Source organism: Taudactylus pleione, unplaced genomic scaffold (assembly GCF_031769625.1).
Source record: "Taudactylus pleione unplaced genomic scaffold, aTauple2 ptg000259l, whole genome shotgun sequence".
In the NCBI taxonomy this organism is placed as follows: Eukaryota; Metazoa; Chordata; class Amphibia; order Anura; family Myobatrachidae; genus Taudactylus; species Taudactylus pleione.
This window is the reverse complement of record NW_028284661.1, coordinates 5,043,325-5,070,352: the sequence shown is the minus strand read 5'-3', so window position 1 is coordinate 5,070,352 and position 27,028 is coordinate 5,043,325. Positions and strand designations below refer to the sequence as shown.

Sequence of the window (27,028 nt, the reverse complement as noted above, 5' to 3'; positions counted from 1 at the left end):
AAACCCCAATTCTGCACTTTTTTTCGACACCTATTCAGTGGTGAAAAGTTATCCCTGTTTTTTCTCAAAGACTTTTCGAACCTGCGAAAAGTCTTTGAAATTGAATACGGTGTAAAACCAAAATCTGCGGTAATGACGTCATAGGTGCGAAAACATCGCAAAAACTGAGTTTTCTCCCCATATTGAATACCCCTATTAATTTGCTACTATACCAATTCCCTTGGTGACAATAAATGCCAATTCTAATGCTGCATACACACTGTACAACCTGCACCACCAAAGATATCGCTGATGGCTTTCCCTTCAACTTTCTGTACTGCATGGCAAACTATTTTGGGTGTATACACTGATAGATATCTATGATAGATATTTCAGTGAAGTCATCTCTTTACAGGCAAATCTTGACAAAATCATCCAAGTTGGCCTGCATGTAAAAATGCAACATTTAGGCAACAGTACATAATCTAGGTAAAAAAGGCAAAAGACAGAGGTCCTACAGGATAGGACCTTTACCCAGATTACATACTGTTGCCCAATTGTTGCGTCCTAATGGTGTACTAAGTACACAGTACATTAAGGGATTGTGCTTTTTCCTGCATTTTCTGACATGTTCTGGTCCATGCTTGGAAAAACAGTACAAGTAAACTTGAATGTTAAACACTTCTTACAGTATTGAAGTCAGTGCTCTGTAAAGGGCAGATAATTACTTTGTTAAATAAACACACAGATGATTTCTTTGAACAGTTTTTTAAGATTACACCAAAGAGCCATAAGATAAATACCACTTTCAGACATAAGACCTTGCTATTACCCTGCTCAGACCCGGCTTTTCTACTCTGCAAAATCCTAAGTTTGTGGCCGAGATCCCCTTTCACACTACACCTGAGACCCAGGAAATTCCCGGGTCAACCCCTTTCAGACATAAGCAGGTTTTTTTTTTATTGTTTTTCACAGTTTTGTCATTTATGGACGCTTTCACAGGTACCTATTAGAATTCCATGGATTAGGGAAAGCGCTACAGTGTCTCCTGAGACGTTACAGATAAGGACTCTTTGCAGCACAGGGGCAGTCCTCCAGGTACATGACATGCACGTTCCCATCTCAGGTTTAAACCCAACACACACTACAGGCAGCAGGCACCCAACACACACACACACACACACACTCTATAGACAGCACTCGCGGGTAGAGCACACACACCACACGTATCATTGCATGTGCGGCGTCTCTTCAGCTGCCTCTGATGATGTAATCAGCAGGCAGCCCATGCCAGCTAATCAGAAGCTGCTAGGTGCATCCCGGGAGTAAAATCCCGGGTTGCACCATTCAGACTTGAGCAGGGTTATATTCCCAGGACTTAAGTCCTGGGAAATACCCTGGTCAATTTCAGGGGCGGCAACCCGGGAATGTTTTCCCGGGTTGGTGCCTTTCAGACATACGCGAGACCCGGGAATCTTGGCCAAGGCAAGCCAAAATCCCGGGAATCTCAGTATGCTTGAAAGGGATATAAGTTGAACGGTACATTCAGTATGTCTTTGGTATTATGTTTTGTAAGTGAAAGAATAGCATTAGGAAATAAACTTCCCATAAAAAAGTAGAATCTAAGTTTTAAATGTATTCTTAAAGTACAACTAAACCCATTTCCTAGTTTCCCTACTAGAAAACATCTTTTAAATCTTCAAAACACAAAACTTCTCTAATTGCTTGCATTGCCCTTTAGGGGTCAACACGATCAGTTCCAACTTTATGATGTATTTTTCCCATTTAAGTGGCCCATTCATTTGCTGTCCCTTTAATTTCAGAGGCGTGGTGTACTGCATGTAGAAATCCCACTAAAATGAATAGAGCTGCACAGCACTGTTTCCCATATCAGTACAGTTTACAGGACTATGCACTTAGGCCATCACGTCCCTGGATTTCAGCAGCTTCAACCATTTGATTGCCTGTTGCACCTCTTCTGAAGTGAATAATTTTAGTATGTTTATTAAATTGTGTTGGAGAGATATGAGGTAGTTAGCCAGCACAGATGGTGTAAGGGTTAGCATTACTGCCTTTCAGATGTCTTAGGTTCGTTTTCCACCACATCCCTAACTGTCTGGCGTTTGTATATTCTCCCTGTGCTTGCGTAGGTTTCCTCCTACATTCCAAAAATATACTGGTAGGTGAATTGACTCCCAACAAAAATCAGAATCCGTATATGTGTGACTATACATGTGGTAGGGAATAGAGTGTAAGCTCCTTTGGGGCAGAGACTTATGAGAATGGCCAAATATTCTCTGTTATAAACTACAAAATATGTATGTGATATATAAATAACCGGTAATAAAAATAATAAAATGTAGTATAGAGACTAGCTCTTCTCCTGTATATTGTACAGTATTGCCATTCTTTTTCAAAATATCAAAATATTTATGGCCCCATGTTCCCCTGCAGTAATTTAGGCAACAGATGCCAAATCTGGAAAATTGGCACCAGCCTGCATATAAATATTTTTTGCCTATTTGCGTTATATGATCAAACTATCTTAATTTTTTTTTAGAATTGGTTTTATTTGATAAAGTTGGCGGGATTAGTTCAGGGATTGAAAACCAGCAGTAAGAGGTCAGATTGGTCTTTATGGGTATGCTACTGGCTGATCCTTTTTATATTTTTTAACAAAATAAATAAATTTGCCTCTTAAGCTGGGTACACACGTAAAGATTTTCTGTCCAACCATCCAACTAGTTGATTGGTTGGAATGAAAATCTGGTAACGTATGGGAGTAAATTATGATCAGCAATTTGCTCCTAAATGCCAGAAAACATGAAAATGGTCGTCAGCCAGAAAACATGAAAATGGTCGTCAGTCAAGTTTGATAAATGTTTGATCAAAACAATTTGTTCAATAGTTTGTGTCCATTTTCTTGCGTTTGGGAGCAAATTACTGATTGTCTTTTGCTTTCATACCTTACCAAATTTTCTTTCCAACAAATCGTCTAGTTGGATGGTTGTACAGAAAATCTTTACGTGTGTATGCAGCTTAAGTTTCACCTAAAATGTCTGTCAGAATAGACTTTGGATGATGAAAGTGGTCCTGATTACTGTGATATAAATTAATCCAGGCTGTTTACAGTATGCCTTTACATTTTTGAGAATTTTCCACACGGACAGGGAATCGCCATTGATTATGCTCTCCTAGGACGTGTTGTTGGTCCTGTATAATTACCCTTACAAGTGGATGGTTAGAGATGCTGCTGAATATATTTTCCCAGAACCCTCCAAGACAATGATTAAAATAGCAATACATTATCAAGATGTGGGGAGGGGTCAGGTATTCACAAGTAGCCAGTAAATCCTAGTTTCTGTAGGAAATGCCTATTTTGTATTGATGATCATCCTTACAATGTCTCTTATTTTGAATTCTCCATTGAAAATAATTTGAGCATTAAAAACTGTATAAAGTTTATTTCTTGTATAGATTTTTGTTTAAAGCATATAGCGATTACCTTCTATAGTAATGTGAAGAATATATCACCAGCTGGATCAATATATTTGTTTTTCACATTGAACATTTTTGTGCAGTAAAATAGTTACGCTTCTGACTTTAGAATTGAAAAAATAATAGGATAACATGCTATTTGAACATGTTCAATTTCTTATGTTCCATGTCAGTGAGCTGGGTCTCTTTGAGAAATGTCACATCTGCCCCAAGTTTATTAATGCAAGTTAGAACCTTTCCCCGGGAGATATTTTAATACCCAATATCTGTCCAGCCCACCACCCGTCCCTCACACACCAGAGAGACCAATATTTTGTTAGGATGACCAGAAGCAAAGGAAATGTTTTTGTCTTAACAGAAGAGAAATGATTATAAACATGTCAACTATTTTACTTCTAGGGTCATCATGCCAAGGTAGAGCCTTGACAAATTTAAAAAAAAAAATGTATATCAGGGCTGTAAGTGAAGATGCACACACAACACAGTGGGCCTGATTCAGAGTTGGGAAAAGAGTAAGATAAGTAACTCTGTACCTGGACAAATCATGTAGCAATGAAAGGGGTGCAAATACATACGTTAGTTTGTTTTGCATGTGGGGTAAATACTGGCTGCTGTTGCATGTAGCCCACAAATGCTGGACAGCTTTATTTTTACACTGCAATTTAGATGGCAGTTTGGACATGCCCCTCCCAAATCTAATCTCTGCACACTTTACATCTGCCCCACCTGCAGTGCAGCATGGTTTTACCAAGATGCACAGTTACTTTCTATATCTTAAGGGGGGGTATCCATTTAGCAATATTTGCAGGTGATTGCACGATAACTTGTCGTTATCATGCAATCGCTAGCAAATTGCGCATGTATCGGGCACATTTAGGTCGGAAATGACCGGCGATGCGTGCCCGCTGGTCGTTTCCGACATCGATCATCTCCCGTACATGCTAACCTAACCTAACCCTCCTTAGGGGTGCCTAATCCTAACTTCCCCCCCAAGTGCCTAACCCTAACCACCCCCTTCCCCGCTGCCTGATCCTAAGTCCCCCGGGGGTGCCTAACCCTAAGTCCCCCCCGGGGATGCCTAACCCTAACCCTCCCTCCCCCTAGCCTAACCCTCCCGGGGGGGTGCCTAGCCCTAAGTACCCCCCCGCGAGCCCTAAACCTAACCCTCCCCCCCCCCCCCCCGCGCGGCTGTCCGCTCACGGCACCCGGCATCGCTACGATCGGGATGCCGGGCGCCGGTCTCCCGGCGTCGGGGAAATGCGGGCGTCTACATCTAGACGCCCGGCACTTCACCCTTGCCGGGATATGACAGTCAGGAAGCCGGCTGCCGGTATTTAGGCAGTCGGCTTCCCGATTGCTTCCCTTCTGAAGGTATGTTTGGGCATCCTTTGGGATAGTAAAATCCTTGTTGCTATCAATTATGAGGCCATGCAGGGTATAACTAAGCAAATCTATGTCCTGCTTTTAGAATTTGAATATATTGGGGACATTTTCTTGCAAACACTTGTCACCTCCGCCACATATTCTTGGAAGATAAAGTACATGCCTTTCTATTGTAGTGCTCCCAATTTCATTATGGCCAGCCAGATAATGACCACTTATAAAGTTATATATAATAGTCCTTGGTCTATAGTTGCTTCTAAATTGACCTAGACATCACCAGAGTTCAGTCTCCATGGGGTTTAGTTCAGCAGATCCATGTAAAAGTGAAGGGAGGTCTGGCAGTACATATTTATCAGAATGGTACCTTGCATCTGGTGGTGCTGCCAGAATCCATGAAAGTTATTACGACGAGACCAATTTTCAATGTCAAACTTATTTAACAATTGTGCTTGGGACTTGTGCTTTATGGGTATTTGTTTTTAATTTAGTGAGTTCTTGAATAATCCCACCAATACAATGTTAATTTGTTGAGACTTGCCTGACTGTAGAAGTGAGGTGCTCTTAATTTCGTGATCGCATACATAAATGCTCTGCTTGGTTTTGCATAAGGGTTTACATAGTCTCATGTATGGCTCGGATAAGTTCAGTGTCTGCAACTTGGCGGCAGAAGGCACCATGAATGTATCTATTGTGCAGAGGGGAAAAGTATAAGTGAAGGCTGTGGGAGTTTAAATTTGGTGATATGCAACATTTATGTTTTAATGATGGTAATTGTTGTGGTGAGCCTGGTACTGTTATTACACCCAGTATGTCTTGAGGTGTGGTGTACAGAGTTTTGCAGATGGGCACAACAACCTCCGAAGATTCGTCAGTAGAGCCCTGAGTGTCTCAACTGTACTTTGTGGCAGTAATGGGGCAAGGATGATGACGGCAGAAGCGCCAAAATAGAAGATGATGGAACTGCTTTTTAATAGTACAAACCATGGAGCAATCTGTAGCTGCTTTCAGTCACTTTGTTGTTCAAGCTCCACCCCACACACATACACACATCAATATAGATTTATTTATGTTCATGTGTGATCGAAGCAAGATGTCAGTGACTTCCCTTAATCACCAGCCAGTTACATCCAGATACAGTAGCGTGTTATTTACTGAGTGGCTATTTACACATCTGGTCAATTTATACTTTCAATCTCTCGCATATAATTTCCTGTCAATCTAAAGATGTCTTTTAGCTTATACAAAAATGTTACATTTTATTTCATCATATTGTTTGAAATACATTCCACCACCCTTCCCCAGGGGTTTCTAGAGTTAGAAAAGTTTATTTAACAGTTCTGTCTGTGTTAACCACACTGTATTAATGGTTTTTTTTTTATTTTAATAGGGCTTGCGTATATGTCTCAAATGCACAAAAGAGCAAAAAAATAGATTTACTTTTAAAAGCTCTTTCTGCTTCTTTTTGCAAATGTATACAAGCACACCTTTCCTATTTCAAACACTTATATTTAGTGAACCACAAAGTAAACAGGTAGTATTTTATATGTACTAAAATGATGCTTAAAAAGGTCTTTCTTTCTCCCTTGTGCACAGAGTAATATGCAAACTTTTTCTGTGACTTTGGACAGAGAGACAACCCCTTGCCGGCAGCAATAAATATAACAAAAAATAACAACCCTTAATGACACACAAATTAAGTAAAAATCTCAACCTTTTTAGAGTGTTTTATATGTATTTGCACATGTGGTTTGCATCTGCTTTTATTACCTATTAAGTCCGATCTCTTCCAAGGACTGTTGCATACAAAATTAGCTCTTTGTTTTCCGTACTTGCACCTGATTTTTGTTGATTTCTTTTATTTGTTTCATTTAAGACTGCTGTGCCATTCTATTGATTTCATTTAATGACTGTTAAGTCATTTAAATGAGATGCCTTGAAATGATTGATTACTCAAACGTGTTTGTATTCATTGTTAGGATAAAAATGGATATTCCTGGTAAGACACTTTCAACACAAAGCATATTTAGTGAATAATTTAGAAACTTTTGCTTAAAAATGATGTGCATGTATTAAGCTATATGGATAGTAATAGCTTAACACCCAGTAAATTGAGGTGTTCAAAGATGTGGAGTTTGTAATTACCGCATTGTAATCACCATACTTAAATTGCAGTGGGAATGTTAGTGTCTGGCTATAGCAAAGAGTGATGAATAGTAGTTACAGATATGTAATTATTTTGTATGTTACTCTTTCTCTTCTCTGTTGTGGAAAGCTTTTTTTTTCGCCTATGTTGTGAAACTGAACTCCTTCGTAGGTGTAAATTAGTATTGTATTTTGTATTCAATCAGAAAGTCTGCCAAGTGTAACTATGCTCTTTGCTAATAAATTAGCCTTCTGTTTGTACAGTGTAATATAATAAAAATAATACTTAAAAAATGTGCTTTCCTTCAAAATTGAATTTTGGGTAGGTAAACTGGCAGTATAGCTTTTTAAGCCAGGCGTCTGAAGCCGAAATTTCACAACATGCTGCAGTTTGTATCATCACACATTTAATTGATAACAAAAGGAATGTATTACACGCCATATTGACTGAAATGTCAACAATTGCTTTATGTAATAAAAGGGCTTTTAAAATTGGAAAAACATTGTTAGCAGTTTTCAGATGTGCATATAATATAGTCAAACCTAACTGACAAGGGAGGCCTAGTTGTTAAAAGAAATTGCTTGAAAATTCAGCTAGAAGTGAATAAAGTTCACCTGCCATTTTTGACCTGAGCCAGTATTGGTGCATATCAAATATGGCATTCTATTAAATTCACTAGGTACTCATACCTCAAACAATATTCAGACCTCTTGAATATTAGTCATGGATGACTTCCTGGTATAGTTTTGAATATACATGTGTGTAAACAGTTTCCATAAAGATACAAATGGGAGCAAATAGCTACAGAAGCTAGCATATCTTTTAAAGGGAAGAAATCCTTTATAATTTGTTTTAGACCATTTTAAATGGGCTATGATGTTTTCTCACTCCTCCATTTTTTATTTTTCCCTTTCTTACTTTCAGATCATGTGTCTGTGGGAGGACTTGGAGATAGCTTCTATGAATACTTGCTAAAGGCATGGCTAATGTCAGACAAGACTGATGAGGAAGCCAATAAGTTATATTATGATGCTGTTCAGGTAATTCAAAATTACACATCCTTTCGAAAAACCTCTATCCATCCGCACATTGTCCATCCTTTCTGCTATCTCTGATTGCATGATAGGCACATGACTTGTACATTCATGTGTCATTTGTTTTGTTTCCTTGCCTTCTACCTTTTAATGATTTTTTGGTGTTTTAAGTTTATTAGATATAGTCTGTCTAAATGAATGTAAAACAGAATATGCAAAGACTTCAGTACATAATAAAATCAACACAATTGGATATTATGTATAAATTCTTTATTTGCATAAAATTTGCAATATACACTTTGGGGCAGATCTTTAGGGCAGTTGCCCTGCTGGTGGTAAAACTGCATTTGTGATATACCGACTGTCGATGCTAATTGCGGTCACATGCATTGGTAAATGTATCTGGACATGGTAAGCACTGAGATTTTCAGTAAGATTTCCAAAATGTTTCAACCCCATTGTAATGAATGGGCTATTGCAATGAATAAGTAAAGCTCCACTAGTATGTAAAGAGCATCAGCGCTTTACATCCTGGGCTTGTTCTCTTTGAAGCAGAGAGACAGCGAGCTTGAGTATCCCATGCTAAAGATCAGATAGGCTGGGTTGGATATCCCATAACACAATACTAGAGCTTAGGTACCCCTATCATATTGTGAGTCTGCAGTCGTGTTGAGCAGAGGACTGGATCCTCTATTTAAAGCAAGGATTGGGTACCTCCTGCCCGGGGGCCGTATAAGACCCTCGGAATCATTTTGTTCTGGCTCTCAGCTTTTTTCTGCTAGACTCATCTGGCTAGCAGGGTGCCTAGAATGGCAACCTGCAGCCAGAATCTGTGCAGCAGTGCCGCCTGGAGCATCCTTATGATGATTCAGATGGTCACACCGCTGCCCTTACAGCCGTGTGACCTGAGGATGCTTCAGGGCATCGCTGTAATCACCGGCGATTGTGGCCCCGTCCCGTGTGACATGGTCTGCACCAGGTCCGTGAATAATGTTCTATATATCAAAATGGCCCTCGGCAGAAAAAAGGTTCCCCCACCCCTGCTTTAAAGAGTAGGATTTGCAGAAAACAAACATACTTTCTTTCTGATACTCCTGGTCTGTGTATGCTGGATGCTATAGAAACTTGACAACCCCTGGGTTCCTAGTGAAGGGTATAAACATTAAAATGTAAAAAACTGTAAATAAAACCCAATACCCTCAGTTCACCCTTGTTTATACTGTCACAATCCACTGGGATGTCTTGCATATCTAATTCAATGCCATTCTTGCTGATTTTAATCCTGAGGGAAATGGACAAAATTTTTACATTTGGAAAAGCCATACAACTTGTTGTTGTTGTTGTAAAAAAAAATCTTTATCAACTAGAAAATCTTTCAATTCACAGGATTTTTAAATTGTATTTGTCTTTAGACAAAATCAAAAAAAGATAAAAACTGGTCTTGCAGCACCTCTGTAAAATGGGAGTGAAGGCTATTGACCGTGGCTCCCCTCAGATGCTAAGCCAGCCACACCACCCACAATGTAATTGGCTGTCGGGACAAAGGTGTCATTGGGAACTCCTTATTAAATTTTTTTTTTGTTGTAAAAAAAACAATTTCCAGTGCTATGTCTCTATTGACTCCTAGGGGTAAATTTACTAAGAATCGAGAATGGTCGAGATGACCATCTCAGGAGAGTTTAGGCATGATTTTCAACTCGCAAATGGACTAAAGGCAAAGTCGGGTGATTTAGAGAGAAATTTCTCTCTTCTCACTTGTAAAACTCTGGTGAGATAGCAAACTCGAATCTTATCACCATTGCACAAACTCGGAAGTACTTTTCACCTAAAAGACACAGCTCACAAATTTACCAAGAATCGAGATGACAATCTTTGGTGAGATGCCTGCAAGCTCTCTAGCAAATTGAAGTTTTAAACACTCACCTCCAGAGCTGCGAGTTTGGCTGAAACCTACACAAATCATTGTGATTTGTGCATATTTTATTAAGAAAAATTACGTGAGGTCCCCCCCAAAAGACTAACCAGCCTCGGACTTGCCAGCCAGTACTGGTTCTTAAAATGACGTGGAACAGAACGAGTAGGGTTCCATAGTAATTTACGAACCAACGCCAGGCAGCAATGCCAGACCTGGTTTTGAATATAGGGAGGTTCCCCCTATACTCAAAACCAGCTCTGGATCCTTTCTAGCGGGGGACCTTTCACCGGGCCCCCCAGCCACAGCATCAGCCCTGACCGCTAGTCAGCCCAGGCCAGAGATCCCTTTGAAGTTGGGGACTCCCCCAATTAAGGGGTCCCCCTCTCCAGGTCATCCCTGGCCTAGGCTGATAGCCCAGGGCTATCCCCGCCACCCCTGGGCGGTGGGTTGATAGTGTGTGTTATGTAATAATAGAGAAGTTTTCACATTGTCTTTACAGTAGAGCTGCAGGTCCCAGCAAGCCTCCGCCGCATGCTGGTACTTGGCGAACCATAAGTACCAGCATGCACAACACATACACTATCAACCTGCAACCCACCGCCCTGGAGAGGGATACCCCTTTATTGGAGGGGTCCCCAACTCTCCAGGGATCCCTGGGCTGACTAGCGGTCAGGGCTGATGCTGCGGCTGGGGGCCCGATGAAAGGGCTCCCCTGGCTGTGGCATCAGTCCCCCGCTAGAAAGGGTCTGGAGCTGGTTTTAAATATAGGGTGAACCAATTTTTTTTTCTCCCTAGATTTAAAACCAGGTCTGGCCCTGCTGCCTGGTGCTGGTTCTTAAAATTATGGGGAACAATTTAAGAACCAGGAGTGGCTGGCAAGTCCAGAGCTAGTTAAGCTTTAGGGGGGGGGGGGGACCCTATGTCTTTTTTTTTTTTTTAAATCACATTTAACCCATTTTTAACAGGTCTTAACACACAAGCAGCCAGTACATATCTCACTGATATGTACAGGCTGCTAGTTCGGGAGAGATTTGCAGAGAGAAAACACTGCAATCTCGGGTGAGTAATCTCATCTTCACTTTCAACTCGGGGGAGATATCTCGATTTGCTTCACCATCGGCCAACTCACTTTCAGCCAAACTCACTTCTTAGTAAATTTGCGAGATGAAAAACGGGAAAATTACCCGAGATTCGGCGATGCAAATCGAGATTAAAAAGACTAAACTCGACCCTTCTCGATTCTTAGTAAATTTACCCCCTACATGCACTGTAGCTCACAACACCATTGAAATGAAAGGGCTGTAGGAATCAGTGGGAATAATACTGCATGTGTTAACAACTAAGAGATATATACACAATGCATGTCCATAGATATAGATGCTTTTTTTACACGTGTGCCAACAAGCTTTGCACACACTGAAATGGAACAAACAGCATTCATATCAAGTGATGCAAATGGACACAGATGCAAATTTGAACACAAATGGGTATTGTTACATGTAGTAGGATAGAATGTGCTTTATTTTAACATGTGGACACATGTTTTGTTTTAAACATTGCACCTGAATTGACTTATTAATGCCATATTGATTAATGTTATATAATGTCAAATTTTAAAATCTACTCCCAGATTTGAATGGGAAGAATGTAGTGTATGCAAGTACTATATTGTTCATCACCATAGATTTTACTTCTCCTAATATTCAATGTGGAGATTAGCCCTACATCAGCCATTTATTTTGAATTACAACTTGAAGGAACTGGCTGCTGTGTATTTTGAGCAGCTTTTTAAGTTTTTGTTATTTAACCTTTATTCACTATACAGACTTCTGACAAACTATTTGTGATCTATGATTAGTTTATGCGCTTGACTTCCTTTAAAATAACTACCTTTTGCAGCCCCGTTTCTGAAATGGAAAACACAGTGAAGTAATCATTTCAGACGTGTCGCAGTCCTCACTGTAGGGCACCAATATTCTAAGAGTTCTTTTAGATGGTTTTGGTTTATTAATGTTCATTCTGCTAGCAAGAGGCATCCGGTCTTTCATTCCTGATATGGTTAAAAATAGGATCTTTTGGGTTGCATTGCTTCTCAATAATTTTTCTTTGTTCTGTATTTTGCGTGTGCATGCCATATGTTTGTATATCAGAAACTTAATCATATCTGTAGTTTTGGCGTTTGCTCACATCGCAGGTTCCATTGTAATCACATGGAATTATTCTTTAGAAATTTGGAAGTAATAACTTTTTTATACTTTATCATTTAAATGCTTCACAGGTGCCTTGCATAACTGTGACCTAGCTCCTTGCACTATCCAGAACTCTGTGACCTGACTCTTACCTTCATTCCGGTCCCTTTCCTCATTCACTAAAATTCTAGTGGACAGGTTATTGTATACTTCCCAGCTTTTCTGATTTAGACAGGTATCCAATTAGCCCCGATCATTTTTATAACAAAATAAAAATGGGCTGTCACGATTTTTGCCTGAAGGTCATTATCTGGCTATGCAATTAGAGCCTTTTTTTTATTTTTATTTTTTTTTTTAGAAAAAAATGTCCCGATCGCCAACATGAAAACAGGGCTGTTTTTGGGGATTTTTTTGAGGCAAGTGAAACTTAATTCCCGATCAGTGACGGCTTTCGGGGATAATTGCATAGTCACAGGAGATCCATCAGCGCCCTAATAATGTTCGGGGCTTATTGGATACCGACCTTAGGCAGAACATTCGCACAGTCCCCATTATCAGGAATTTGCCCACATTTGAGTACAGTTGTGAGGTATGTCAATGCCGCACAATTGAAGGAGAGGGCTGTCCTAGCACTTTGGAAGTGCCAGTCATGCCTCTGGGCTTGGCCACGCCCATTTTGACATTGACGCACACCTTAATTGGGACGCAGCTGTGCCCACTTTTGCTGTCTTTTTTTTTTTTTTGTTATATATATATATATATATATATATATATATATATATACACATATTGTCATTGTTATAATTGTAGGTTGATCTTCAAAAATATTGCTCACTGAGGTGCAGGAGATGAAGGATGAGAACAAAGGTGATCTAAAGCTGGGTAGGGTACACACTGTATGCGGTGTGACCCAACAATGAAATGTAATGATACATTGCTCGCGCCGAACACACTGCATCGTCCCATCTGATGTTACATGCACCAGATTGTGCAGTGGACGGCCGTCGTGAATGACTGGGCATATACACCATATGATGTGTACGATATATTGTTACGATGCACATCGGAACAATACATGTTATAGTATGTACCCAGCTTAACCCTAGTCACATGCCTTTACACAAAAAATAGTAAAAAGATCACCTTGTAGGTTCTGTGCTGTTGCACAACAAAAAAGTGATTTTGACACTAGTCCCTTTTTAAAAGATGCTTTTATTTGCAGGATAATATTTGATTAGCTAGATTCTGTCTTTATGCAACTGTTCATAATTTGTCAAAACCTTTTAAGTTATTTTGCTTTTTTTTTTATATATATATAAATGTGCATTCTTCTGTCTTACCACTATTTAGGCTTACGTTTCTAGATTTACGATTAAAAAGAAAAAAACATGTTTAAATAAAGGCTAATAAAATGCCTCTCTCATTGGGATATGGGATAGTTACTGTACACTGTTCTTTGCTCATTGCTGCAGAGCTGATAGAGACGGCCATAAACCAATAAATTCCCACTGCAATAAAGAGGAAACACAGTATTTTCTGCCTGCAGAATGCTGGAGTTCTTCATTATAGGCTTTCATTAATGCTATATATCTGTTGTTCGCTTACAATTATTGCACATAAAGACTGTCCACTTATCTCCCTCTGCAACTTTCCTAGCTCATTTTCTTTGATGTTTGGTAGGTGGGAGATCTGTTTCTCCTGGAAGAACAAACATTATTAGACTTTTAAGTTGGCCCTTGTGAGTTCTCACAGGTTATTCCTCACATAAGTTATGTGCAGCTCTCTAATGGCAGACTATTGTAGGCACTTACATGGTCTTGGTGTGCTTGCCTATAATTAATCCAATCCAGTAACCTTTTTTTTTTTTTAGCATTCACTCTAGAAAAAGAATTGTCTGCTCATCAACATCTAGGCCTCCATAAAGTACAGCAAGATTTAATGGTGTTCATTTAGCTTTTAAAGCTTTGTTTCTTCTATCTAAGGTCATCCAAAAATATTTTCATTATTCTTAATATGGTGCCAAATATTACTCGGCACCTTGCAGAGTTTGTCGTTCGCTGCAGCCTGTACCATTGTGAAGCCTAGTCTAAATATTCTACAACTCAAACTCAAAACTAACATGATCTTACCAGTATTGTGCACATCACAATTTCTATGTATGTTTGCCAACCTTAGCCTTAAATATGACTTGTTATACATACAAATTAATGATCAGCAGGATGCTCCAGTGCAATAAGCAATTTATTATGGGAAAGGATTGAATATTGGCTTATTTTGTTAAGCAACTGACACAACATATTTTTATTCAGCCAGAGGAGCTCTTCAAAGTGCAGATTGTTGCTAGACTAAGGCGCTGATTCAGAGATTAACTTAAATCTCGTCGCGACTGCGATTCCGTGCACAGCGGATTTGTGAAAATATTCTGGTGTCTTGTGCACTGAGACATCCACCTCCAGCATCTCGCAATTTGCTGCTGTACAAAAGCAGTTGCACATGATAATAACTCCTGAGTAAGCCTATGTTTTCTCAGAGCAGTTCTCCTAAGATGTCAGGACCTCTCCAGCTGCCAACAAATTTAGAGGCTCACTAGAGCATGGCTTATCAAATTAATCAGTGCAGTCTCCTGGTGCATCTTAATTGCATTGCGACTAAGACAATTTTGGATGATAGACGATTGGTGCAAGCAGTTTTATGGGACCTGGCAGCTCACTTGCACCTCGTAATGTATTGGGGGTAATGAGGCTAGATGTATGGGGCTGGTTCGTTAACAACCTGGCAGCTGCATTTTGTACCAGCTGTAAGCAGTTCAATCCTTTTACTGGTAGACCCAGGTAGAGGCCATTGTATTAGTCTAAACATGGTTCAACGTACCATATACAAATGCATGTATGACTTTAGACAGATCTTCTGAGGGAAGTGCTTGTTCGTCAGATGAAAAAAATGAGGATTTGATTGTGACTAGTACCTGAGGACTTATGTAATAGGGTGCGAACAGGTGCTGCTGTGCGAAGTCCTGCGAATATTCCCGTACTTTTAAAGCACCAGTCATTTTAAAGGCAAAACCAGCTTGGCAGCGGCTGCAAGCCACACCCTATTACATAAGCGCCCATATGATTAAGTGTCCATGACACCTCCAAGATTCCACAAAATTCAGTGTTTTTTAATTCTGAACCCCTAAGCAGAAGTCCAGTTGGTTGGTTAAGCTGTATTCTTGTCCCTTTAATGGTGAACTCCTATCATAAGGACCTCTGTTTTATCAGGATTGAGTTGCAGCTAACTGGCATTCATTCACTCCTGAGTTCAGATAGATAGGAATTTAGGGTTGGCAATGGGTTCTGATTACCTGTAGCAAAGGATAGGTACAGTAGTCTTATGTATACTCCAGAAGACACTCTGTGACCTGCCGTTGAGAAATTATTTAAATCGGCTAGATTAACAGTCTAATCAGTTTCTTACCATTCATTAGAAGATCAGTAAAGCACACATACCAGGGCTGTTTCCATGCTATATCTTCTCTTGAATCCTCACTGGAATGGATCATAAATATCATGGGTTGACAGATTGGGTTACAGTTGATGTGCAACCACTTTATCAATAACCTTTCCTAGAAAAGGAAGGTTTGATACCGGTCTATAGTTGGTCAAGCAGTCGGGATCTAAATTTAGTTGTTTTTTTTGTTTCCTTTAGTGGTTCAGGAAAAATGTCTTTCTACAGGGTCTATAGGAGGTCCACAGGAATCACCATGGGGTATAGTTGGTTGTAGTGAGCCGTGCACCAAACAGTTAGAGCTTTAGCTCCCAGGATGCACCGGCCCTCCTCCACATACACCCCAGCCACAGGCAGTTTTTTCGTTTGGTGCTAGCAGAAGTAGTCGCAACTTGGTGAACAGTTGGCTGTGTTAGACAGCCCCAGTCTTTTATTTTATGTTTTAAAGATATTACTTTGTTTCTGAGCAAGTAGTGCTCAGCATACTAATGGACGCCTGCATGACTGCTCCTACAACCCCCGCTGGTGCCGCAACTACGGTGAGCGGTCTGGTGATTACGGCAGGCACCAGCAGGGATTGGCTAGCTGCTCCACTGGGAGACCAAGGGCTGCAGTCAGAGAACGGGAATGTCAGGTAAGGTGATCCCCTGCTTGCGGGAAATCGCATCTGAATGCTGTCCTTACCCTCTGCTGAGGAGACCAGCCGGAGGACGCTGTTATGGGGTGTTCGGGTTCGCCCGCACCCGGGCTACACCACCAGGGCAGTAAACTTTGGCGTCTGGGGCCTTTGATAAGCCAGTAGACCCGGGGGTTAATACAGCAGTGGGGTGGTTAATCTTTCCCCTGACAGCCCCACCCCTGCTCAGTGTGTGATTTCTCAGGGAAGTCTTCCCACATCTGAGCGGCTCCTCCTACCCTCCTCCCTAATGAGATGCTCAAGTGCCTTTTAATTAGGGCTTTTCTGAAGCTGTAGGTCTCAGATCAGTTCCTGTCTCCCTGTATACCTCTCCCCGAAGCCAGGTTATACAGCACTCAAATCGTACCAGCCTTGTGTTGCTTGAGTAGTTGATTTAGTGCCCATTGTAAGTATATTTATATCTGTATTTATATGCATTGTATGTGACTTGTTCTAGCTCTGCTGTTGTGATATACTGCTTTAAGTTTCTGACTGTCAGTTATATTTATCCCTGCTGCTCTTTTACCCATCACTATCAGATGTGTAAGGGTATTTACTTGTGTTTGTGAAGGGTATCACATTGCATTATTAGCTATACTCTGCATTGTGTGCTACTTACTGATATTACTATGTCTTTCAAGGGCATGGGTAAATAGGAGACTGCGGCTCCTGTGCTGGTTGCGTGCAAAACCTGTTCAGCAGCTTTGTCCTCTTAAAATTTTGTGCAGGATGGTCAGTGTGCCAATTGTCATGAACCTCCTCACCAGCCTACCTTACCAGTATCGGTGCAAGAGCCATCTTGGGTGTTTTCCTTAGCACAAGTTATGGGGAAGTTTGTGGATTGTGTATCAGCCCCCACGCTTCCTCCCACTGTGGGGTACCAACAGCACTTACAGCCTGCTATGTTTGTCTCCCTCCCCCCCATACAACCCCTCTGGATGGATGCTTATGCACACCCATCTTGCCACCTTTCAGCAAGGTATGTTACAGGAGGTCAGACCGTTAGCCATCAAAGCACTTAGGCGGCCTTTATTAATTCAGTCTGCCCAGCTTTCAAATTCTGACACATCTGAGGAGGCAGATGATGCACAGGGTTTTCCTCTAGTGTCCCTATTGAGTGAGGAAGACCGCCATGTAACAGTGGATTTCCTTCCCTAGTAAGGGCGGTTAAATCAATCCCGAATATTGAGAATGAGGATCCCGCTCCTAAGCCTAAAAGACAAAAGTTCCCTCAATCAGAACAGCCTACTGAGCTTATGGGGGAAGCATGGAATACTACTAATAAACTGTTCCAGATTCCAAAAAGAAGAGCGTCTTTCTACCCTCTCCCACCTTGTGAGTGTACTAAATGGGAAGTCCCTCCTATGGTGGATTCTCATGTGGCACGTTTAGTTAAGAGCTCTACGTTGCCTATACCATCCGCATCCTCCCTTAAGGATGCTACAGATCGAAAACTAGAAACTTGTCTGTTTTACTCATTTTCTGGCACTTTCTAGGCCGGCTATGGCCGCAGCCTGGGTAGCTAAGGCTATTGAAGGATAAACGTATGCACTGGAAGACAGCATGTCATCAGACGCTAGCAGGGAGCAACTGGCCTTTGTCTCCCATATCCGAGAAGTGGCCCCTTATTTGGAAGAATCTGCTTTAGATACTAGTCTCCTTGCCTCCAAGGCATCTGCGCCCTCGGTAGTTGCCCGCAGAGTCCTTTGGCTATGTTCCTGGACAGCGGACACGGAATCCAAGAAGGCCCTCGAATCCTTGCCCTTCTTTGGAGACAAGCTGTTCAGTGCAGAGTTGGACAAGATTGTGGCTAATCTGGCAACCTCAAAATCGGCTTTTTTTGCCGTCAGCGGCTACCCCTAAGCTTAATAGGCGGGCCTTACCTCCTCTAGGTAAGGCAAAAGGACAGTCCTTTCCAAGGCAGCCTGCTTCAAACAAGACCATCAAGTCTAGATCTAAGCAGCCTTGAGCGTCCAGATATTCAGCTCCTAAGTCTGGCGACAATCCCTCTGTCTGATGGGGCGGACCTCCTCCTGGGGGATCCCAGGGTGGGAGGCCAACTTCTGCAGTTCGCTGACTCATGGCATCAGACAACCACAGACACCTAGATCAGAGAAGTGATCTCTTGTGGGTACGCTCTCACCTGCCGAAAACATCCTCCCCAGCAAATTTTTTTTGTCCAGGTCTTCCATCAGACCCGGGCCTTCGAGGAAGCCATTCACTCCCTGCTAAGCTCTGGTGTGGTAATACCTGTTCCTTTGGGTTCGAGGAACATGTTTCTATTCCACTCTTTCTGATTCAGAAGCCCAATGGTTCTCACCGGCCTATTCTGAATCTCAAATCCCTCAACAGGTTTATCAGAGTGCCCAAGTTCTGAATGGAAACTCTACAAACTATCGTTCTGGCAATGGAACCTGGGGATTATATGGTTTCCCTGGACAATCATGATGCGTATCTGCATGTGCCTATTATGCCATCCCACAAACGATTTCTATGGTTCGCTGTTCTGCAGCAACATTTCCAGTTTCAAGCACTGCCATTTGGCCTGTGAGCGGCCCCTCGGGTCTTTAACAAGATAATGGCAGTTATGACGGCCTACCTGAGGCATCAGGGAGTCAGAATCCTGCCGTACCTAGACAACCTCTTAATTTTGGACCAGTCACAGGCTGTTTTACAACGCCATCTCCAGCTAACCATTGCCTGCCTGCAAGCACACGGCTGGCTCATCAATTGGAAAAGCCCTCCCTTATTCCAACACAGCGGATTGTACCTGAGAATCCAGAAGTGCACTCATATGTACCATGGATCTTTCTGCCTGCAGACAAGATTTCTGTACAGCAACTGCGTGTGTGCAAATTGCTCCGCAATCAAAAAGTATCCATTCACTCAGCAATGCAGGTCCTGGGGTCCATGGTATCAACCTTTTTGATTTGGTGGAATATGCCCAGTTCCACTACAAGCCTTTTCAACAACTGATTCTATCACGGTGGTACAGCCGGTATAATCTGATCCAGTCCCAGACTATCCTCCTCCCTCCAGACGTCCGGCTTTCTCTCTCATGGTCATGGGAGACATCCCATTTGGACAAGGGTCGCCCCTTCTGTAGCCCAGAGTGGAAACTCCTCACTACGTATGCCAGCCTTTGCAGATGGGGCACGGTGACAGGTCATTATACCTTTCAGGGAATATGGACAACTCAGGAAAGTCACCTGCTTATAAAGATCTTTGAGCTGTGTACAGAGCACTCACTGTGGCGCCTTCTCCAGGGCAGGCCGGTCCAAATACAGTCCGACAATGCGACCTCCGTTGCGTACCTCAACCATCAGGGAGGCATGCGAAGTCGGGCGGGGGGGGGGTGCAAAGATTATCAGTCTGCAGGTAGACTATACCTGGTGTTATATCTGTCTCACGCTGGATGGGATCCCTTAAGCATACTGCAATTACAGTCCTATTCTTTTAAATTAATATATTGTAAGAATGAAAAACAACCTGTTTCTTGAAAATTTATGTAAGTGCCTTTAAAGTGACTTTAGAGGTATGGTGCAATGTATAGTCACACATAACATTCATATAGTCTTGTTTTTTGGTAACCTAAAACATATCACTTAACTTTCATACTCACGATCTCGGCACATGTTGGCTAAGTTACACGTCTAAAATGAAATTAGCATCTGAATCGTCTAGAAAGAAAGGACAGCTAGAAAAGCTACACATTTCCTGAGTGATCTCACGCCAAGGTGGAAGAATTTAGCATGAAATAATTGTCTTTATCTTTTGTAGAGTTTTGCGTTGAACTGTGTGATTTTCTTCAAAGATGATTACAGTGTTTGCCAAGATCTTGTAGAACATGCTGGGGACTCTAATGACCCATTTCCCAGACTTCCAGTAGTGTCTACCTATCTGCAATTACTAACCTTATATTCAGTGAGTTGGGAAGCACTGCTTTCCGCTTTTATGTCCTTGCTATTTTGTTATTTCCTGGTAGCTCAGCTCAGTAATACATTAGAAACTAAAAGGGAATACAAACTGTAGGCTTAATAGCTATTGATTGATCCCTTATGCTACATTACAATTAAACATATTTTGCAGTGAAAAGCGTAAAGCAACATGGTTTTGTTGTCTAATCAAGTGTATGATTGGTTTAAAACGAAGCAAGCTAGTGTATCATGCATCCATGCTTTGGAGTGTTAATCCATCCATTCTAAGAAGCCATTCCTTCCTTTTCACATAACCCCATCTTTGTGAAGTGAGCAGTTTTTACAAACTGGATAAATTGCTACTATTATTTGCAAGGTAATAGGTTTATATCTTCGCCACACACACTGTGTGCGTTCATTAAGCAGTCATTATTCTTGGCACTAACATTTTCTGTAATGACAGTCCCTCATCAGTATGCTCTAAAATCTGTGTCCACCATGCGTCCATTAATCATGACAAAAAGCCGTGGTGCCTGAGAGGTAACTCTGATCTGTTCTAGTGTATTGTCTGGAATGGTTTGATATGCAAAGCATAAATATTTGATTGTATTGTGTTTTTGATGGCTTCATTTGTCAAAACCCGTTGCCAGAAATTTGGACTTTATTGTAATGATGAATTATTAGCATAGCACTGATGCCTATTCCTTTCAATATGGTCCTTTTGTAGCAAACCTTTTTTTATTATCAATATCATTTGTATTTATTTAAAGATTCCACTGTTCTGCGATTACGTAATGTAACAGAGATATCACTGATTATATTAATAATCCTTTCGTGTGCTAAAGCTTATTGCAAAGGAACAAGCTCCAGCGTATATTCTAAATGGAAGCTGCATAATCTTAAAACAAGTACATTTATTACAATAATTAACTTGCTATATATATATAATTGGTGTTTATTATGTATGATTGATAATGTGCAATTATTAAACAGTGACATTTTTTATTTAATGACTAGCAATTTATTTACTGCCAGATTTTTCTTTATTGTACATAGTGATTAATAGGTAGACTGTAAAATATTAGTCTTTAATAAAGAAGTTTTTTTAAGCAATCAACACCATTTCGTATGGTCAAAAATGAGGAAAAAAAAACATTACGTACAGTAGCAAGAAATATATTGGCCGGTGAAAACTCCAACATACAGCGCTTGGTTGTACCTAGTTTCAGCACAAACTCAATGGGGATGAAACTGTTGGACAACTTTTGCTATTGTTCTTGCTGTTCAGGAGAAGCTCTTGGCTGTTCTCAATGTCAATTGATAGAAGGAACACTGATGGCTCTTTTCAGCAGCTGCATTTCCTATCGGTAAATGTCCATTAGTCTATTCTGAGGTTGGAATCTGGGTGCTATTGTCCCAATGCTGCAGAGGCAATGTGAAACTAAAGTGGAAAGGAACATCAGGAACAATTGTCTGTTTTGGGCAATGGTCTAATTTACAGAGTAAGTTTAATTAGAATTTTCTGTTTTTGGAATGGTTGATAAATGGACAGTGGTAGATAACAATGGTACCGGGCTGTAGCTACTGGTTGTCCAGGGCACATGTCAAGGGGAAGGGTTTATTTGCCACCCACATATTTTAACCCTGAAATTTTAACTGCTTTCCTCAAATCACCCCAGCCTCACCTTTTGGTTTGAGCTCCTGGCTCTGGTCACTGAGCTTTCGTGATGATGTTGCCCAGAAGTGCACATCAGAACACAACGGAATGGAAGATGTAGCTAGTCAGTTACTGCCAGGGGTGCCAGGAGCCCTAGATATGGCACTGCCAGGATATACATACAAATAAAAATTTCTCTCGTTATTTAAAGTATAACAAGTATATGTATGTCTTTAAATATTTGTATCAATTTCGGGTTAGTGGCCCTTTAATTTATGCCTGTTTTTCTCTGTAGTGCATATAAATGTATTCATACTGTATAGCGCACACATTATGCATCTGTAGTCTCACATCAATCCTGCCCAAATGGAATTTATAATCTATATTCCCTATCACATCCTTCCATACTTACATTGTTCATTTAACAATTTATTTTTTCACAGGCCATCGAGACACATTTGATCCGTAAGTCCAGTAGTGGCCTGACGTACATAGCTGAATGGAAAGGCGGCCTCTTAGAGCATAAAATGGGACATTTAACCTGTTTTGCTGGCGGCATGTTTGCTCTTGGTGCTGATGGAGCACCAAGTGATAAAACTGGGCACCATATAGAACTGGCTGCGGAGATTACACGGACCTGCCATGAATCCTATGATCGCACGGGTAAGTCCTGCGAAGGAGTGTATCAGATAGATAGATCAATTTGTATATCACCAACGCTGAAATTTGTTAAAATCAAATATATGATCTTTTAACCCACTACCTCAGAGTAAAACAAGGTAATGTGAAAGGCAAAGACTATGCAATTTGTTAAATCAAGACTAAATAAATGATTGTCAAGGTGTGGCTCTCCAGCTGTTGTGGAACTACAAGTCTCAGCATGTGCTGGTTGGCCACAAGCTTAAGCCCAGGCGCAATGACCGAAGGTGTCTCTGGGTCTGGTGACACCCAGTGTGCACTCTGACTATCCCTGTGCTATGGAGGCACTCCTGAAAAGGGGGCGTGGACTAAAATAAAGGGACGTGGATTCATGAAGGATCCCGATGACTTCACTCCGGGGGCAGCCCAGGATCACCGGAGATGCTCCTCTTCTATGACAGGAGCTGGGTGCTGCAGGAGAATGTCACACTGCAGCACCCGGTTCCCGTCACTGCAGGGAGCCGGCATTTTGGTGTCACCCTCTCCGAGGGTGGCACCCGGGTGTGATAGCGATAGACAGTTATAAATCAGGCCATGCCATTGACCCACTCATGACATAAACCTAATTTGGAAAGCCATGTCTAATCTCGTCAAATGAATTCTGGACTTCAGTGACAGGCTTGTATATCCCAATGTGTTGTTGCATGTATACTTTTAGTTTTGTACATTAGTAGATTCAAAATCGTATCTTAAACTTCTGAAATGTTAAACAAACTATTAAACTTAAGTTTTATCATGTTTTTCATGAAATTTTGTTAAACTGTCCAGTGTAAGAAAGGTGATAAATTATTACATCCTGTCTCACATTTCATCTTAATACATTAAACTTACTGCAGTGGTGAGATCTCGTGCTTCTTACATCCATTTATTTCTTTTCTTAGCAATAATTTAAGTCTTATACTTTATGTTGTCTGCGTTTGCTTTTAAAAGCATTCTAAGTGTACAGCAGTATTTGTTGTACAAAGTTGTAAAAACGAATAATTTTATATTTAATGATTTTATTGACCTGGGTCGCTAAAAGGCATTTTCTGCTATTCCTGGAGGAAGCACTACATGTGCTGCTTGGTTATGCACTTGGTTCACAAATACATCAAACCATCCTTACTGAGCACAATATAAAGTAGCTTGAGAGCATGAATTAATAAAATACTAATCATTTATTGTGCCCTTTTGGCATTCATAAAATGCCAATTGCACAATGTAGATCTACTAATGCATATGATAGAGATTACATACAGTATGAGAGCAGTTTTCAAATACATTTTCAAGTGTTGGAATTATATACTATAGAGCTTCTGTTTTTAAGGTTTCTCCATTATATCAGGTATTTAAAAACAAAATATTGTCACATACGTTATTAAATTTGTTCCTAGTGCAATTGGATGCCTCCACCACATTGTTTTACTGGCTAGCTCAGTACAAATTTGTGCTAATGTAGTCAATAAGGTAGAAACCTAGATTAAAATGGACAATTTATTTATCCAAAGAAGGTGGCAGCCTAAAGCTGGGCATCCACTATACAATTATCTGTTAGATATCTGTCCAATCTGGCTGGTTGGAATGAAAACCTGTCTATGTATGGGAGCAAATGACAGTCGATAATATGTTTTTAAACACTGAAAAAAGGACAAAAATTGGTTTAACTTTTGTGTTTTAACCAAATTGTCTGAACGACTATTTTTGGCTATTTTCCAGTGTTTGTGAGCAAATGGTCAATTGTCATTTGTTCCCAAACATTACCAGATTTTCATTCCAACCAGCCAGATTGGACAGATATCTGACAGAAAATTGTATAGTGGATGGATGCCCAGCTTTATTTAATGTGTATATTGTCCCTCAACTCATGTTGTAACGTCATTGACTGGGTTTAGACCAATTTCTTTTTTTCCTTTTTAAATGCTTCAATCAGCAACAAAGCTGGGACCAGAGGCTTTCAGGTTTGATGGAGGTGTAGAAGCAATCGCTACAAGACAAAATGAAAAATACTACATCTTGCGACCAGAAGTGATCGAAACGTATATGTACATGTGGAGATTTACACATGACCCAAAATACCGGCAGTGGGGTTGGGAAGCAGTTGAGGTAAGCAATGTGCATATGTATGTGTTTTTTTTGTTTTGTTTTGTTTTTTTATTGTTTTACTCTTGTTTAATATTGTATCACACAAGTATGTTAAATTGTGCATTCAAAATTGTTAATTTCTAAAGTACGCACCACACAATAGTTGTAAAGAATGTGTGCATCCACTGTACACAGTTATCTGGAAAATATTGTTCTGTTGTAGTGATACTTGTCTTTTCTGAGCATACATTGCTTATTACTGCCTATAACAATATTCCCAGCACTGTAATCCTCTTCAGGTGACAACTTCACCTGTAGGTATAAGCATTTGGCTTTATCTTGTAGTCTACCTTCATTATACAAATTACCCTTGTTGACAACCCTGGGATCCCCTCTTCTTTTTTCCCAGTGCTTTTATATAGTCAACTTTAGGGACTTGTTTAATACAGCGTCTGTTATATTGTAAATAGTATTGCAATTCTTTATCTGGCACCATCATATTTAAAACCTTATTAGGAAATCTATAATAATTGATGCCACTCGCACAATATTTCCTGGTACTGTTCAAGTACCTACAAAGGGTCTACGCCACATCAGTGTTCGGGTGATATGTCTGGGCAATGGCTGAGGACACCTAGAAATAACAGCTTTACTTAACAACAACCGAAGAGCAACTTTGAGACATGCACAACACTTATTCACTTCTTGTTTGCAATCTCTGTTTTGTGATGATTCTGCAATCAGAGAAAATGCCCAGTTGCCAGAGGAATTGAGAACATGCAGTGGCAATGACGTGCGGTGAGATCAATGTCTGGGATGGCCCAAATGTATAAAAACACAGTTTTTATATCAAACCTCTGGAGCATGACAGGGAGTATGACAGTGGAGGCTCAGCCTACCCTGACTGCGCATCCCTGTGCAGTGGTCAATGCAGCCTGAAGTGGAGCATAATTAGTCTATCAGAGAGATCAGATCAGTGTAATAAGAGGTGTAGTTGCATACCTCCCAACATGACCCTCTCCAGGAGGGACACAATTCTCTGGTCCTGGACTTCCCTGGTAATTTGATTGGTGGTGGCTCCAGAGGTGGGGCTGCAGTACAGTCCAAAATTTAAATAGGGGAGTCACACCAACTGCCAGTGAGTCCCAGCCAGTGATGTTTGGCAGTGTGTGAAATGACAGTTGGTGTGGCTCCCCTATTTGAATTTTAACTGCGCTGCAGCCCCACCTCTTACCTGGCAAGTCCAGGACCAGAGCCTTGTGTCCCTCCTGGAGAGGGTCATGTTGGGAGGTATGTAGTTGTGAGTAAGCCAGTTTGATATACAGGCAGAGAGAAATGACAGCTAGAAGTAAGAAATTCAGGCAAGTAAAACAGCAACCTGTTGTGCTTAAATAACCTTGGGGCTCCTCTTCTCTATTGGGGCACTGATTAGGACAAGTAAAGATCTCTGACTTATTTGAAATCCCTGTGAATATTCTTTTAAGAACCACAGTTCAAAGAATACATCTTATCAGTGATATAAAAGCAAGGCCAAGTACCAGCAACATAAAGCACTCTGGTACTAAGCAGGCTCGGTTAATGGCATGCCTCTTCAGATATTTTTCCCAATGTTTGAGGTGTTTCACATTATTTTGCTTCTGCTTTTATAGAATTGCCCAGAATTTAATCTAGAAATGCACACTTGAAATTTCTCTACAGTTAATTGTAGCACCTAGCTTCCATTAATATTCAAGACTTTTCTTCTAGTTTACAAACCTTCAAGCGTTCCCTAAAACCTCACCTCTTAAGGCAAGCTTATCAAAAAAATCCTGAACCACCTGTGTAATATTTTCTCTATATACTCTTGCCGCTGACCCCAGGCCAACATTGCTATGTGACTAGATCATTTAGGGGTTTATGTATTAAGCAGTGAAAAGCATGGAGAAGTTGCCTATAGCAACCAATCAGCTCGTATCGATTATTATATAGACTGATAAATGTTACTTCAAAGCTGATTGGTTGCTATGGCCAAATTCTCCACTAGTCCACATCTCCACGCTTTTCACTGCTTGATACATAAATCCCATAGTCTAATAAGAACCTCTGCAATCTTGCTGGACCAATATGCATGTATTTTATGTAGCACTTATCATTGTGTATTAATGACTATTTCCCTATAAATTTTAAGCTTGCGAGCAGAGCTCTTTCCTTTGTCTGTTATATTACCCAGTCTTGTTTTATTACTTTTTTGTTCCCAATCATAACGAGCAATGGAATATTCTGAGCTATATAAGTAACTGTTAATTGCCCTAAGGTCCAATCAAATTTCCCAATAAACATGAGTACATGTGAAATGTAGTTTACAACAATACTTGGTCTCCAGTGGAATAATGTGGTTTTGTTTGGTTTCTT

General features: G+C 40.7%; 1 protein-coding gene across 1 annotated transcript in view; it reads left to right on the top strand.

The window, feature by feature from the left end:
* MAN1A1 (mannosidase alpha class 1A member 1) overlaps positions 1–27,028 on the top strand; it is a 286,634-nt gene that overhangs the window by 241,884 nt on the left and 17,722 nt on the right. Inside the window, exons 8-10 of the mRNA XM_088480988.1 lie at positions 7,928–8,043; positions 22,321–22,540; positions 24,486–24,658. Of these exons, the coding sequence (XP_088337114.1) occupies positions 7,928–8,043; positions 22,321–22,540; positions 24,486–24,658 (509 nt within the window). The remainder of the gene's footprint in view (positions 1–7,927; positions 8,044–22,320; positions 22,541–24,485; positions 24,659–27,028) is intronic.